This window comes from Episyrphus balteatus, chromosome 4 (genome assembly GCF_945859705.1).
Source record: "Episyrphus balteatus chromosome 4, idEpiBalt1.1, whole genome shotgun sequence".
Lineage (NCBI taxonomy): Eukaryota > Metazoa > Arthropoda > Insecta > Diptera > Syrphidae > Episyrphus > Episyrphus balteatus.
Window position 1 is genome coordinate 27,017,932 of NC_079137.1, and position 17,802 is coordinate 27,035,733.

At 32.8% G+C, this 17,802-nt stretch overlaps 1 protein-coding gene across 1 annotated transcript in view; it reads right to left on the bottom strand.

Annotated features, from left to right (window-relative positions):
- Positions 1-517: 517 nt before the first annotated feature.
- The window catches only part of LOC129917705 (uncharacterized), a 62,640-nt gene continuing 45,355 nt past the window's right edge, over positions 518-17,802 (bottom strand). Inside the window, exons 3-4 of the mRNA XM_055997769.1 lie at positions 6,155-6,466; positions 518-3,382 (exon numbers count right to left, since the gene is read on the bottom strand). Coding sequence (XP_055853744.1) covers positions 1,944-3,382; positions 6,155-6,386 — 1,671 coding nt within the window. The 5' untranslated portion in view covers positions 6,387-6,466 and the 3' untranslated portion in view covers positions 518-1,943. The remainder of the gene's footprint in view (positions 3,383-6,154; positions 6,467-17,802) is intronic.

Consider the following 17,802-nt stretch of genomic DNA (forward strand, 5'->3'; position numbering starts at 1 on the left):
AATTCAATTTTTAACGTGAAACTCAAAATACCAAATTTTCAGATTTTATTTGACAGTTTTTTGTTTTTTTTTTTTTTTTTTTTTTACTTTAAGAGCCAATTTTTCAATCTTCTAATAAACAGTTAACTGTTCGACGAATAAAGTTATTAGGCTCATAAACAATCAGATAAAAACATTGAATTTTTCAATCAAGAATAATTTATTCTACAGAATAACAAAAAAAAAAATTGTCAAATTCAAAAATATTTAAAAATAAACGTCATTTTTATTCATGATTGTTTTTGTTTTCTTGTTTTCCACTGTATTTTTTTCAAAATTCTTTCAAAACAGCTTTGACAACTGACACAATATTTTTGTTGAGATTATTCCTTAGAATAATTTTTATTCGTCTCTGAAAGAAGCAGATAGTTTTATTCTTAGGAATAAGCTATATCTGCTTGTTGAAAAATTGATTTTTTCTCTATCCTTAAGAATAAGTACTAACTGACTGTTTAACTGACTATTGAAAAATTGGCCCTAAAGGAAATTTATTAAATTTTAAAATAAAATTGTTGTCAATAATACAACAAAATAAAGCGGAAAAATTGGAAAACAGGGCACCCCAACCTGTTATAAGAAAGCTTCTTTTTGGTAGCTGATTTTTAGTTTAAATTTTAAAAAACTTATTAAATTTGCGGTCCACCTTACTTTGCAGGTTGCAAATAAAAATGACAAGTAAAAATACTCTCTATATATATGTAGGTAGGTTTATCTTAAAAATATTATATCCATTATTAATGTAAATTATTATCTCGGATTTCTTTTAAAATTAAAGCAGTCATTTTTAACTCTCATTGATGTTGAGATATTTTTGAAAAAGTGTAAGTACATGTTTATAGGAAGGTATACATAAAATTGTTCCTATTATTTTAATTCAACAATCTTGAAATCACTATTTTTTTTAAAGTTCTAAAATAGTAACGATATAATTTTCTTAGTTCAAATACGGGGTAGGTATTATTTTTTATTTATGTTTTGTTAATGTCAAAGGCACAAGTTTTTATCTTTATTTTTACTCCAGTAAACTAATACATATGTAAGTCAATGCGTCAAATGCAGAAGCTGTAGTTTTTGATCGAGTTGTTGACGATATTGGAAAAGTAAATTATACTACAATCTTTGAGTCAATAAAACGTCTTACAAATTGAGCTCACTACTGTTTTCCTTTTTTTATTTTAATTTAATATTTTTGAAATATGTATATTGTTTTAGGGAATTTTGTTTTGCTTCTAGAAATACTACTCCCTCTCTCATGTTCGAACAGTTTTTAAAGAGGTCTAAGGAATGTTACCATCGACGTCTTTTGTTGGCAAAATATTGAACATTTTTGGTCTTATAGACGTTGAATTTGAACACATGCAGCATTATGTAATTAGACCTTCTTCATAGACAATCGAACCGAGAATCACAGCTGTCGGAATTGATGCATGACCTTCCTCTATAGAATCGACTAGATTACTGGGCTTTTTATAACAAATCATTTTTAACTCCTCACTTTAAGTACTTTAAAAATGTGTTTGAAGAAAACAACAACACTGGGCTTTTTAGGCGTCCCTCACTTTTTTGTCCTAATTTAAATTTCAGCTATTTTGCTTTAACTGTAAGTGAGGACTAACTTGTAGCACCGATAGTAAGAGGGCAGTAGTAAAACAGACTTGGGACTTTTAAAAAATCAGTTTAAACGGAAAATCTTATACAAATATAGAACAGATGTGATTGTTTTATAAAAATGATGTTGAAGTTTTGATAACACCATTAAAATCCCACGAAATACATGATTATGATAATAATGATTATTGCATTAAAACTATTATATTTAGGCTTTTTGGTCACAAGCAATTGTTCTGTTTATGGGTTTCTTCATGCTTTTGCTTCCAAAACAATCGTCACCAATTAAGCAAAAATCACCGTTCTGTTGAGCCATTTGGTGTGGACGCGATTGAGTTTGATGATGTTTTCTTAAAATATCCAAGTGTTTCTAGTGTTTTAACTGATCGTCTTACAAGCTCGTCCTTGTACTTCCAAATGGTTTTATCTTCTATTGAATTTTCACGATACTGTTCACAAGATTTGAGCAATGTCTTAACACAATCTGCCCTATAATGCTGCAATTGGGCGTCTTCTGTGTCCACTGGATAGGACTTGCAAACCCCACCCAGGCATGCTAATGGGAAATGGTTGTGCAGAGTGAGCACCTTTTCGGGATTGTGGAAGCATTTTACGTATTGGTTTGGCTTGGTGTAGTTTTTCGCTCGATGTACATGCTGCAACATATGCATATACTTGGGTACATCTTTGTGCCAGCCATGATCATGTTGATGGTCATCCAGGAAATATACATTACGAAAGTTATAGCTTGCAAAACCTTCGGGTCTTATCTTCTTGGCTTTTGGTATTACGCGTTTCATCAGTTCCATCCATGAGGTGTCGTCATTTTTGGGCATAATCACTTCGTCGATATCAAGCAGAGCTATGTAATCGTATCGATAGATATTCTTATATAGACAGTCGTTGTAGGGTATAACTTCGTTTTGGCGTTTGTGATTAGTTTTCTTTTTCAGGTACAGATGCTGAAAACCAGGCACATTCGGTTGACCTCCGGGCAAGGTTAGTGGAATTACTTGAACAATTCCCTCTTGTTCGTAATGGCTGAGAACTTTTGAAATATTCGGATGGACTTGTAGATTATAGAAGAATATTTTATCGGCTCCAAGTAGGTTGAGCATTTCAATCCATTCTATTAGGCGAACCGAGAGGTCGTCATACAGAAAATCTAGACCCTTGACACAAACAGCAAATCCCTTTTTTTGATCGTCGGGTGGTCGATTGTAAATAACTCGTAAATTGTTTGTGGCAGTGTCACATTCTCTTTCAACCATCGACACTGATGACGGAACAATTCCGTGAAATGGCTTTGGAATTTGGCAGGCAATTAAATATGGCTGATAAATACCGTGTTTATAATTGCCCCATTTATTGTACCAAATGTATTTATATTCGAATGTCTTCACAATAAATGGTTCTTTTTGTCCGTCAAACCAAAATTGGCAAAATGTTTTCACCTTTGGTTCAATACGATCGATCATTCCTAAAATACGTACACTTGGCCCGAGTAGTGAACTCTTACGAATGTCATAGTATGCACCAAATAGTTGAAATGTACCGTTTGAAGTTCGCATGGTCTGCCAGTAGATATTGTTGAATTCTAGTTCAAATATTGAAGGGTACTTGGCACATGTTGAGGATTTTTGTTGCAAAAAGTTTTTGTTTTTACTCCAGTATGCTATTGGGAGCGACGGAATTCGGGATTCTACGTCACGGACAAGCTGCTCATCGTCCATTGCTAGAAATATAAAAAGCAAAATCTTTATTAACATTTAGAATATATTGAAGAAAAAAAAAATAAATGAAAAATCTATTAGGTATTAAATATAATTTTGACATGGCTATTTTACTAAAAACACCGACCAACGGACAGAATGAAAATTCAAGGGTTTATAACTACACGAGAGCTATAGAGACCCAGTAAACATAACGGTTTTTTTTAACATTCGCTCATTTTCGTATGGAACTGTTCGACAAGAAAAATCATAAAACTCGAAGGTTTGAGATAAATTTAATTTGTAAAGAAACCGGCTTTTCGGATTAAATAATGAACAGCAATTAAAAATCAGTTCGAAATTTTTCAAACTGGAATTCAAAATAGGCAAGTTTATTAAGTAGGATCCTGGGATCTTATGAGAGCCGGTAAATAAATAGACTCTCATTGAAATTATATATGCGGGTATGCGAGTGAGTGCAACCTGGTAACAGTGAGAAGAGAACTAATGTCGTTTTCAATTGGTCGTCCGAAAGCTTTGCAAAATATAAAATTTATTCAAATAAACTCTTGAAACGTTCCCCAAAATGAAAATTAATATTAATAATAAAATATTATTAACTTCCCTACAATCATAAACGTTTTGCTGTTACCCTATTCATTATCTATATCCTCTTCAAGTGATGAATATGATATTGTTGCAGTTAATTTGTATTAAGTGAGATTAGGAAAAAACACAAATACTACAGTCAAAGCGTCGGAAAAAAGGGCCTAACCTTGCGCAGAGAGGCACTGTGAGTTTTAATTTCATGGATCGATAGGGGTATATTTAAAAGGCTTAAACCCAATTTCTCACCTACTGATCATTCTTTTTAGCGGAGTTATTGACAAAAATGCATTTTTTGGGATATTTTACTTCTAAGCTTATATCTTTGCTCCAGTTTGTCCAGTGTTTTCAGTAAAATTAAATTCTTGATTCCAAATTTTAAGAAAAATGGGTAGATCTACGTGTCTTAACACTGTTGAAAAAGCTAAAATCGATTTACTTAGAGACCAAGGCCTAACTAGACGTGCAATAGCTGATAAAGTTGGCCGAAGTTTTAATGTAGTTTATTCTCACTTGAAAAACTAAAGATGCATACGGCAAAAACATGAAGGGTGGTAAAAAAACAGCAGCAACAGCAGCTGAGAGATGAAGAATTTTAAGATGTGCATCAAATTCTTCTGATTCTGTGGCAAAAATAAAAAAAAAGTCGGCGTAAACGCAAGTTGCTCAACAGTTTTAAGAGTAATCAACAATTCAAGCCATCTTAAACGAATGAAAATTAAGAAAAAAACCACCTTTTGAGAGAGCTAATTTTTTTTAAATTGTAGATAATTTAAAGGACTACAATAATATTTTATTTTGTTAGCCAATACTTACACCGTTTGCAAAATTATAAGGCAAGAGTTTGCTAAACAAAAAAACGTCTTTGACTTAATATTACTTATTTTTTATTTGTTTCAACAAAAATAATGTGCACCAAATCAATAGAAAATGTTGTAATGAACAATTAATAGCTTTATTTTTTGTCGTAGGACAGCCGAGTTATTCCCAAAAAACGATATTTTTGGGTGGTTTCGCACCGGTGCGTTCATTTATCAATTGCTCGGTCATCTTTGGTGAAAAAGAGTTGATTTTTTTTTAAATGCAGGAAATTAAGAGGGCTACAACATAGGTTAGAAAAATGTTGACCATAATATAAGATTTTTTCGAAATAAAAACGAAAATTTGGTTTTTAACAACTAGAATTTGACTTAAACTGGCTGCCATTTTGTCGTAACTCACTTACTACAATGAATACAATGACATGACATACGATAGAAAATATTATGAGGAAGAGAATGTATGTTTGTTTTTTAATCTACGACAAACTGGAGCAAAGATATAAGCTTAGAAGTAAAATATCCAAAAAAAAAAATGCATTTTTGTGAATAACTCCACTAAAAAGAATGATCAGGTGGTGAGAAATTGGGTTTAAGTCTTTTAAATACACCCCTATCGATCCATACAATAAAAACTGACTGTGCCTCTGTGCGCAAGGTCAAATGACGCTTTGAGTGGACTAAAATACCTATACAAAGACATGAAACTTCAAACTGAAAAGAACTGTGTTTGGCTGTTTTTGCCGTTCGGGATCGGAGAACTCTTATGGATTGAATTGAAAACGACATAAAATTAAACGACGAAACATTTTCACCTGTATCTTAAATGTCGACGCAAGTGTGTTAGTTTATTAAAACCCATAACCATCTAGGTTTTTTACATTAGGTTTTATTTGTAAGCACCTCTAAAATATTCGACTAGTGAGTTCCAAACTTGCTATTTTTGTGAGGTATCACAGTGGACATAAGAGTTTAAGTGAGTCGAATCTTCGCCCGAGAGAGTAACCTAACCTAGGTGTACTTTTTTGTCAAAACTATTCGAGTATGCAGCAGGTGTACATGTATTACAAAAACAGCATGCAAATGTCAATTAAAATAGATAATCCATCTGCAGATAGAATTTAGACAAAGCTTTACAACAACAAAAAAAAAAGCATCTTCTGATGTGGTTTCGATTGCTGATGTTACTAGGAATCACTGTTCTTATTATGTTTCTAGTTAGTTGTATAGTCTTATAACAATAGCAATGTTTTCAAAAGTCTTTATAGAACTATTTTCCACATAACAGAATGAAGCTTACTGCACGAATTTACTTCTATTGATCTGATTGTTAAAAAAGAAGGTAATAATATTAAAAAGCAAAACACTTACCAGTTCTATTATCAACCAGAATTTCATAGGGATCAAATCTATCTGTTGTTGTCGAGGTTAGATCAATTCCATACTTGTTTTCCTTTTGTAATAGAATTCGACCATTTATTGGAACCGAAACATATTCTTGTGATACCATCTGCCCATCATGAATTTTAAACAGTCCCAGCATAACAAACGACCACACACAAAGTGTGAATAATATCTTAAGGATTATTTTTGAACTTGACATTTTGGACGTTTCCTTATTATTTTGATTAGAATTTTTTGTATGATTCGAGTCCGTCCTCAAAAGATAATCTTTGATCCAATCTGAAAAAAGAAAAACAAAGCGAAGCAAAATTAGATTAAAGAGAGACATATTTAAGTAGGTTCCCAACCCACATGGAATATTTATGCTATTAAGAAGGTTCGTACATGCTGAGCATGTTCATGCTATCAAAGCCAATAAACCCACATTTTTGTGAATAATTATACATAAACACAGTTATTTTCTAAGCTCGAATGTTGTGTGACCTCAAAAAAAAATAACACTTAGCGCAAAATAGAACACAAATATACATATATGTTGGTATATAAGGAACAACATACGTGAAATCAAGAATTCAAAACCCCTTAAAAAATTGTAAATACTTAAAAGATGTAAATTTATGCAATCATTAAATTCTAATAGCTTAACAAATCTTATGTTTCTTTAAATTTTACTTTCTATTCTTAAATTGTTAAACGGATTTGGTACAGTCAGATTCATTTTAAAATTCGAATGTATCTATTTGTAAAGGTTTACAATCATTTTTGTTGCAAAAGAAGGGAGCGATTCCCAAAAATTACCAATGGAAATGATGAAAACAATGTTCCAAGGTAAAACATATTGTAATAGAATAAGTAAGTCCTTTAACCACGAAATAATTGCTATTAAGCTAAAAAAAAACTTGTAGATATGTACCTAAACTTACCTCAACAATCTAGAAAAATGACATGTCCGTAGTCGCAGTTTTCAAGGTTCAACCGGGACGTATTAAACATGCGACAAGGTATTAAAAGAACTTTTTAATTACAAATTCAATGACACCAAAATCACGACAACCAGAAAACCACAACAAAAGAAACTGCCGTTTTTCTAAGATAAATTATAGCCGAAAATCTTTTATAAAGGATGGTACTAGTGTTCCCAACCACACTATAATACACAGGGTGTCCGGTGAAGAAGAATAAACCTAAAAAAGCTGATAGCTAAACTTATTACCAGGGATAGGATGTTGTGGAGTTTGCCTTTTTTTCTTGCTCAGTCGTACGACACTATAGATTAAAAATAAAAACGTTTCACGTCCCCCTCGTGCCAAATATATGTATATTATTTTGCCTTTTTTTTTTGCCTTTTCTTTCGTTATTGCCTTTTTTTGCCTTTTCACTTATTATTGCCTTTTTTTGTCTTTTCCTATGTTTTTTTTATCTTTTTAGCGTCTTAAAGGTAATGCCTACACACAAAACCAGAGATACCCCAAGGAGATGGGAAACTTTCGTACGTTTTACCCCCCAAAACCCATTTGTTTATTTCGTGTTGTTGTAATCTCTTTTGTATTCGTGAATAAATGTGAAAAACACACATAGTGTAGCCACGGTGTTTTTACGCACACCTAAGCAAAAATGTACGATTTTTCACGCATACTTAGCCAAAAATGTATATTTTTTTACGCATACTTATCCAAAAATGTCTAAAGCAGCTTGTAGGCAAACCCGTATGACGTCAAAAGTTTCTCATCTCTTTTAGGTATCTCTGCACAAAACACTCAAATATACAAACAAAAAGCTAACTTACTCAGTATATTACTTGCTCAATATATCTATTCTATATTAAAAATTCACTAATTACCCCACACAAACAAAATTCGAATGAAAAGATCTACCTATGCAACTTGTTTGTCTGCTATTGCTACCATTTATTGTCTTCTACGTTCTATTGCGCGGCCGACAACCGACACATATTAGAGTTCAAAAGCTTACTTATACTATGTTTCCACCTACGCTAAATCCGAGATTTAGCTAAGTAGATTTAGACTAAATCTCGAGATTTATTTTAAATCTACTTCGATAAATCTCAGATTTGGGTTCAGCTACCCTAAATCTAAGATTTTCACCTACTTTCAATCCGAGAATTAGAATAAAACTCGAGATTTGTGCTAAATCTACTTAGCTAAATCTCGGATTTAGGGTAGGTGGACACGTAGTATTACTCAATTTACAATACTCGATTTTAAGAAGTTCTCCAGATTTTGGACATAATCAAGAGAGATTTCTAAGCTGCGAAAGGGGCAGTCGCAAAAGATGTTTTTGAGAAATACAGATCAGTTTTTTTTGGCAAATAAGGGACTCGAAAGAGTTGAACAAATAAAGAGCACAAATCCAGGGGTCGACCTACGGCATATGTACTTAACGTATTGACGCTTTATGTCTCTATCATTTTCTTCTAATTAAATAGAGACAGAAATGGTCAAAACGTTAGCGAACGTATGCCGTTGTTCGACCCCAGAGCTCCCGGCAAATTTTGAAGTGGGCGATGTCGAGTTCTTTAATTGGGGTCCAGTCGTCTCTACAAATGTAGAGGGATATTTTAGCTCCTTTAGAGCACTCTTAAGGGACAATCTCAGGCGCTTGTTAACTGAAAATTTTAAAAAACTCATGATTGTTCAAAATTACTGCAATTAATTTTTATATTTCATTCTTTTCTCAATAAATGCCATTTTATGCCTTTTTGGGAGTTTTATTTTGCCTTTTTTTAAGTTTTTAGGTCCACAAGATCCTATCCCTGCTTATTACAATACTAAAAACAATAAATAATAATAATAAACAGTGCAATTTTAATTTCATCAATTAACGTTTTCTTTCACCACAATGAATGAATGAATTTTATCAATTTTTGTTTTTTAATATTTTTTTTACAATAGTTGAGTAGCTTCATATGCAGTTAATATATTTCATAGCTGTTGCACCTGTTTGCACAGTAGGTGTACACCAGGGAAGCGTCTTGAGTCTTCTGCTCTTTATTACCGTTCTTGATTACCTGCTTGAAGGCAAAGTGACGGACCCAAAAGTGCATCAGTTATTCTTTGCTGACGATGGAGCCATCATAAGTGAAGACCCGATATCCCTGCAACGAGCACTTGATGTATGGGTGGATGTTCTAGAAGGTAATGGGTACCGCATAAGCGCGAAAAAGACAGAATACCTATGCTGCCCATTTTCTGATCCACACAGGCCTATTCCTGACATTTATTTGAATGGTGAAGTGCTTCCCAAGTGTGAAAAGTTTAAATATCTGGGGTCTATGATAAATAACGAAGGTACTTGTGATGACGATATCAATCATCGCGTAAGCGTAGGGTGGATGAAGTGACTGGAAAATTCTGCTATCTTCTGTGATCGAAAAATGCCCCCTAAGCTGAAAGGAAGGCTCTACACCGCAGTTGTGCGTCCAGCACTCACATACGGTTCACAATGTTGGACAATGTACAAAAAGTATGAGAGTAAGTTAACGGCAGCTGAGATGAAGATGCTTCGTATGACAGCAGGAGTAACAAAGCTTGATAGAATTAGAAGTACGAAGATCCGAGGAAGCCTTCATGTTAAAAACACCATCTCCCAAAAAATTGAACACGACCGACTCAGTTGGTATTGCCATGTTCAAAGGAGAGATCCTGAGAACCCCGTCAAAAAAGCAATATCATACAACGTTCCAACACGAAATAAAAAGAGGTAGGCCCAAAAACTCCTGGTACAAGCAAATGCAAAAACACCAGCATTCAGTTGGCCTTAGAAATGGAACAATACAAAACCGGGAGGCTTGCCGCCGATTTCTGAGGTCAACCCGGCGAACCCCACAAGCGGATCACTAGTGTGAAGCAGTAACGTGGGATAGTTATGATCCCCTCGACATCGAGATCATAACAGCGCCGAGAAAAAAGGAAGAAGAAGAAGAAGTTGCACCTTTTTTTTTTTAAATAAATTGAAATTTTATTTCAAGTATCTAAAGCAATAAGGATGTTAGTAGATCCCAATACCTATGCAAAATTTAATTTAATAAAATTAATTTCACTGTATTATTTTAAGGTTATTGTTTTTTTTTTCTTAAGTTTTAGTATTTTACAATAACTCTTCAAATACATTAGATATCATTTAAAATTTAATAATATTTTAACATTGGTAATAAGCAATAACTAAATATTTTAACTTTTTTTTATTTGCCAATTACCAATTAAAAAGATAAAATACGGATTGGCTCACAATATTGTTAATACTGCTAAAAGAAATGCTTCCAACAAATATTGGATTTTTTTTTACAACAAGGAAAACTGGCAACTTGCGAGTAATTCCCCGCGTTCAACGCAGGCCACCTGAACTTAAGATCTGAATTTTCAGAGGCTCTGATTGGTCAAATGTCATAAAAAGTTAGATGGCATTTATGTCGTTTTCTTTCACTCTATAAAGGAGTACCTAGGTACTCTAAATTTTTACTCCTTTTTCTGGAGTGATAGAACATAATGAGAGTAAATTTTTTTTTTGTAATTGTGTGTGTGACAAGGCAAAAATGGATAATTTCCTTGAAAAAAATAGTGATAACCGGCCTAGGGAAAAATTTGTAAAAAATAAAATAAAAATCGCAGTAGTTAATATTTTTTCTTCTTCCAAGGGGGCAATTACTTCATGCAAATGCTTCATGGTATATTTTGATTTCGAATATTAGGGTTTTTCATGAAACTCCTCCCATACTCGCCCATACAAAACTATCTGAAAAGTAAAGTATTTTTTAGAAGACGCCAATTTGACAGCTATTTTCTTTAGTTTTATTTTGTTCTTGTTTTCGTATATATTTTTATTCAAAAAAAAGCACCAAAATATACAAAGAAACAACTCCAGTGGGGTCTACGCGCAACGAAAACATTTGAATAAATTAAAAAAGTTACTATACACGCAAATAATACACAACCGACGAAGCAGACTCTGGCAGTGGCGTATTGAGGGGGGGGCTCAGGGGGCTCAAGCCCCCCCCAAGCCTTCCAGATCATGTTATTTTTTACATAATTTCATTGTAACTGAAACTTGTTCGTAAATCTTATAGATTTAGAGGCAGCTCACATGCTCGAGCCCCCTCCAAGTTCTGAAACGGCTATTTGTGTTTGTTTGAGTAAGAGCCTTAGCTGTAGCTGGGGGTTGGGTGGTTTTTTCGGATTTAAGTCCAATTCGAAATTCTTCAGATCACTTTTTAATATAATACGTACGTCGAATATCATCACCGTGTAATTTTGCAAAAGTTCTTATGCAATCTCGATAAACACTTTTTTCAAAAATTATATACTTCTCAAAGCTATTGGAAATAGAAATATTTGATATCTCAAAATCTTAGTGGTCAACATATGTAACTAATGGTTTCTTTCAGCAAATGCCAGTTTGGACTTCGAATTCGGATTATAAAAGCAACATATTACGAAAAAATATATATTTCGAATTAAACATCTAAAATAATTTAATGGAAAATTAGTTTCTAGGCTTTCACTTTCTGCATTTTTCACTCATTTAGATTTTCTGATCGAATTCAATTCACATTATTTCTGTTTGTAAATTTGGTGCCTTTTTTAATGAATCTATAATTTTTAGACAAAATATTATCATAACTTATTTGTGTCTCCTTATTTTTTCTCTTGAATTCTTCTTTTTTTTTCATTAAAATTGCCGATAAAATTGCATCCAGCAGTAATAATTTAACTTCAGAAACAAAATTAAAAAGGATGATCCTTCAGCTATGACAGTTCGAAGCAATTTCGAAGTTTTTGAAATTGATCCAAATGAAGAATATGATATTTTATTTCACGTGAAATCTAAAAGTGATTTCAATTCACTTTCGGTCGAATTGCGGAACAAGAACTTTAAAAACAGGAGACAGCAGTACGAAGCTGTCGACGTCGAGAGCAGTTAAATGCTACTATACCACTTTCAGTATCGCAGCACAGCGCTTCACTCTCGATCAAAGGTGAATAAAATAGAGAGAAAAATTTTTCGTACCCCTCTAAAAAATGTTTGAAAAATTTTCTAGCCCCCTCCAAATTTTTTTCTGGATACGCCACTGGACTCTGCGACAGACGAAATCAAATGCAGCAAAACAAAAACAAAACAAAAAAAAGAAGAAGATCAAAGAGAAACGTCAAAAAGAGTCACAAAATTTTTTACCGGAGACTCACGGTAGAAAATCTTCCTTCGCTGTTTTTGGAATTTTCTTTCTCCCTTGCTCTTATGTGCGTCTTCGTGTAGAAGCGGACTTAGTTTTACTTTTGGTATATTTTTCATTATGCTTCTGGTCGTTTTTTCAGCCTAATTGACACACACCCTTAGTTTTGATTTTATAATTGTAAAATAAAAATATCCCATCAACGCAGAAAAAAATGAGATTTTTTTGTTATATGGCACAGGATTTTTTTTTATTGATGAAGAACACTGGCTGAACATTTTTTTATTATATGGCACAGGATTTTTTTTTATTGATGAAGAACACTGGCTGAACATTTTTTTTATTCGGTTTTTAATTTCATTTTGGAAAAGAACAAAGAACACAAAACCTTCAAAAGTGCAAAAATAAGTACTAAATGGGTACTCTCATTGGAGTGAAAGAAAACGACATTAGTTGCACTTTTTGACATTTATGTATGTCGTTTTCTTTCACTCCAATGAGAGTACCCTTTTAGTACTTATTTTTGCACTTTTGAAGGTTTTGTGTTCTTTGACGCCACAAAAGTGTAAAAAAAAATTACTCCGGAGTAATTTTAGTACTACGGAGTACCCCGGATTTACTCCACATTTTTAATCAGATTTACACCGATTTGCACACACACTTATGAATTTGAAGTTTGACATTTTAAAATTTTGTTTGAAAAGTGAAAAATGCGAAAAGTTTTTCTTTCAAACTCTTTTGTTATTAACAAAAACAACCATTATGAATATATTTTTTTTTTGTATTATATTTCGCCAGATATATTTCTTCCATTTTTTTCGTTAATTCTTCACTTTTTCCAAAATGAAATTGAAAACCGAATAAAAAAAATTTCAGCCAGTGCTCTTCATCAATTAAAAAAAATCCTGTGCCAGATAAAAAAGAAAATCCCATTTTTTTTCTGCGATGATGGGATATTTTTATTTTACAATTATCAAACTAAGGGTGTGCGTCAATTTGCGTGTATAGTAACGTTTTTAATTTATTAAATTTTCGTTGCACATGGACCCCACTGGAGTTGTTTTTTTTTTTTGTATATTTTGGTGTTTTTTTTTTTGAATTAAAATACATAGTCTGTTTCTACACGAAGGCGTAGACGCACAAGATGCACATAAGAGCAAAGGAGAAATCGATCTTTCTCTCTCCCTTGTTCTTATGTGCATCTTGTGCGACTACGTCTTCCTGTAGAAGTCGTCATACGAAAACAAGAACAAAATAAAACAAAAGAAAATAGCTGTCAAATTTGCGTCTTCAAAAAAATACTACGTGTAGAAGCGCGCGACGCGACGCACCGAAACGAAAATCAAAAGCAAATTCGAACATAATTTCTGCGCCTTGCATCTTCGTGTAGAACATAGAGGAAGGAATACCTAGAGAGCCGACTTGTACCCCCCTTACCTAAAACACCCGCAAATTTAATTTCAGATAATCTCTCTTATTTTTCTCTTGTTTTCCTATCTGTGAATACGTGTGAAAAGTACAACATTGTATTGTAACGTTTTATTTCGGGTTCACAATAAAACTTATTTCGTTTATTTTAACTTCCACTTATCTTTCCGTTCAAATAAGAACACACTTTATTTCAAATCAATTTACTTTTATTATTCGCTCAAACAAACACACTTTTCAATCACTTTATTTACTACTAACAATTTCCAACACTTTATTTCACTTTGTACTGTACTCTTTCACATTCAAGATTAAACTGTATCCGGTCGGTGTCCACGCTGCCCTTTTATACCTGAAATTCGGAATTCGAGAATGTCTTCGAAGGTTCTCGTCTTTGCTTCTCGAAGCTTCCTTTCCAAGAGGGGGCGCTTCATACTTCCAGTCCAGTGGGATATTTTGGGATATTCAGCAGTCGAGGGAATTTCTTTGGATGCGTTCAGAGGGTAGTTTCTTAATTACTAAAGGTCCGTTCACATTTCTACCTTTACTGTAGCAGGTAGTGTGTTCAGACTTTTATCTTAAAAGTAGTTCGGTAATTCATCGTTACAGTATATATATTCTTATAGTACTCTCATGAAGTAGAATTTTCTGTTTTGCGTCGCCACCTCAGGGATCGCTTGTTTATTTTATGTTTGAACCTTATGCAGAAAATTGAAGTGCAGATCTACCAAAAGATGTCGCTAAAGTATTTTCATGGATTGATAGTACTATAGAAATATATATACAATGAGTACAATTCGTTTAATACCTTCCTTTCACCAATAGATGTCCTCACAAATTTTGAATTTAAACATGATTTTGGTTTGTACATGAACTTGAATAGCTCAAATAGCTCACTCCAGACACCCGCACCTTTCATTAAATATGTACAGAAATAAAAAAAATAGGTTCGTGTTTTGAATTTATTATATTATTTTTTTATGAATTTATTTCCTACTGAGCACTTAAATTGTTTTTAATTGTTTTGAGCTCAACTCCACAGTTGAATGTGTTGGTGCCATTTAAAATGCACGGGAAAACTCCACATATAAGCACTGTGGAGTTTTTCCTCTCATTGCAGCTTGTAGGGTGGAAGAGAAAAACCAACCGAAGTCGCGTCTCTAGGTATTCCTTCCTCTATGGTGTAGAAGCAGACTTATCAACGAACGCTTATTATGCTTCATATGTTATCAATATTAATTTTTTTTTTTCAATTTATAAAATTTGTCCCTAGGCCTGTTATCACTATTTTTTCAAGGAAATTATCCATTTTTGCCTTGTCACACACACAATTACAAATAAAAAAATTACTCTCATTATGTTCTTTCACTCCAGAAAAAGGAGTAAAAATTTAGAGTATAGCCCGATCATCCTAGACAAAATTTCACTATATATCAAAGTTAATTTAAGTACGAAATTTTTTGATGCAGTTAGGTTCCTTTGATAGAGGAGAATATAAAACCACAGTTTTACACTAAAATTTGATATGGCGTATCCCCGAAAATGACCCCTGACCCCTAGGTAGTACGGAAAAAGTGATTTCAGTCGAATTTAATAAAATTTAAGTATGTTGTAGTTCAAGTGAAGCTCATTACAACTCTCTATGGATGCAACCCCCTTGCCCCAAGTATATCCCCTCCCTAGCTCCCTTCTTACCCCCTTTTTTACCCCATTTGTACCCTTTTAATGGGTTGAGTAAGATAACTTAGGCGCCCAGAATTGATAACGGTTTTTTGAAGAGGAGTTCAATAGAAGGGGTGATCTATCTCCCCCCTCTTACCCCGTTTAGGTGGGAGGGGCAATTTTGTAAAAAAAATATTTAAATTAAAAAAATATTAAAAAACAATGGCAACACTTACAGCTATGAATGATACCATTTTCAAAAGCCAGAACTGCACACTTTAATTTAATTTATAAATCAAGTTTTAATGAATTGTTTTTGAAATAATAGATTTTTAAGTCAAAATATTGGAAAAAAAGTTTTTAAAAAACACTGAACACTGAAAAATTTCAGTATTTCAAAAACAATTCATTAAAATAACTTGTTTTATAAATTAAAATCAAGTGTGCAGTTCTGGCTTTTGAAAATGGTATCATTCATAGCTGTAAGTGTTGCCGTTATTTTTTAATAATTTTTTAATTTAAATATTTTTTTTACAAAATTGCCCCTCCCACCTAAACGGGGTAAGGGGGGAAAGATAGATCACACCTTCTATTGAACTCCTCTTCAAAAAACCGTTATCAATTCTGGGCGCCTAAGTATCGTGCTCAACCCATTAAAAGGGTACAAATGAGGTAAAAAAAGGGGGTGAGAAGGAGGCTAAGGAGGGGGTATACTTGGGGCAAGGGGGTTGCATACATTGAGAGTTGTTATGAGCTTCACATAACCTACAACATACTAAAATTCTATTAAATTCGACTGAAATCACTTTTTCCGTACTACCTAGGGGTCAGGGGTCATTTTCGGGGATACGCCATATCAAATTTTGGTGTAAAACTGTGGTTTTATATTCTCCTCCATCAAAGGAACCTAACTGCATCAAAAAATTTTGTACTTAAATTAACTTTGATAAAATTTCTAGATTGATCGGGCTAGTACTCTTTAATAGAGTGAAAGAAAACGACATTAGTTACTCTTATTTTCAGGTGAAAATTTTTATCTGAAAATTCAGATAGCTGTGTTTTTGTTATTGAAGTTGGTAAACGTACCAAATGTGCTACACACCAAAATTGAACTTTGCGATTTTAATACAAGTTATTAATGGATTTGTTTATTTCTTTTGTGCTTGGACATTTGTTGCGGTGTTATTGTTATTTGTTGATATGATATTATAATGCATATGTAATTAATATAACTTTGTGTTCTTCCTCCGCATGTTTATGTGCAGAAATGGAATAATGAAAATAAATGAAAGGGATTTTTTGAATCCAACAAAATAATTTTTACAAATGCTGAAGTGATCTCACTGAAAATATTAATAAAAAACTCTTTTTTTACAATCATTTGAAATATTTTTATTATCCTAAAAAAATAAATGTTCTTTTTTCAAAGTCAATCCTAGTAAAGAAAAAAAGTAGATTCTTCGTTAATGATGATTTTTTGCGTTCAAAGTAAAAAAAAAAATGGCAAATAATGAAAAGGTTGATTTTTTATGGCGGGTGTCTTGTCTTTATTTAAAAAAATTGCGGACATTTACATAATGAGAATAAAAATGGTAACAAAATGGAAACAATGCTGGCAAGCTGCTAGCATTGTTTCTTGGCTTGGCCAAGTTTAAAATTTAAAGAGCCAAAAATTTAAGAAACGGGTGAAATGTTCAAAGAGCCTGTTTAGCGATAAATAGCCGGCTCTGGCGACACTCACACTACAAATACACTGTGGACATCGAAGTTAGATTGCTTATATAATATGTTGGTTTCAACTTACAATAACGATTTTGGGCTCATTTTTTTATATAATTAGGCGTCAGATACCTATATGTATGAAAAAATGTAATTTTGCTCTCATCTTCTTGGGAGACAAACCCGGAATTCGACCCACTATAAAATTGAATTCAATCAACTCTCACGGAATTTGTTTTGACATCATTTTTCAGATAATTTTATTGTTCATAAGTTCGCCCTTGGCCATTTTTTGTTAGAGTGAGTAAAAATGGAGCTTTTAAATAAAAACAACACTCTTTTCCAAAATGGCGAATGCTCCCGACTTCCTTTTATCCCAACAAATTGATTTTTATGATAAGAACATATTATACCTGAACTTCTAAAATTTTTTAAAAATTTCATACAATGTATATTATGTATTATTCTTCTTAAAATTAGTAATACAATTCAATTAAAAATATAATGTTTAAAGACAAAGCTTTAAATTCTTAACAACTTTGCCATAAGAGCAAGCACGTGCAGACCAGTCGTGCATTTTATTTTTTTTACGTTTCTTGTTTATCATTATCATTAATTT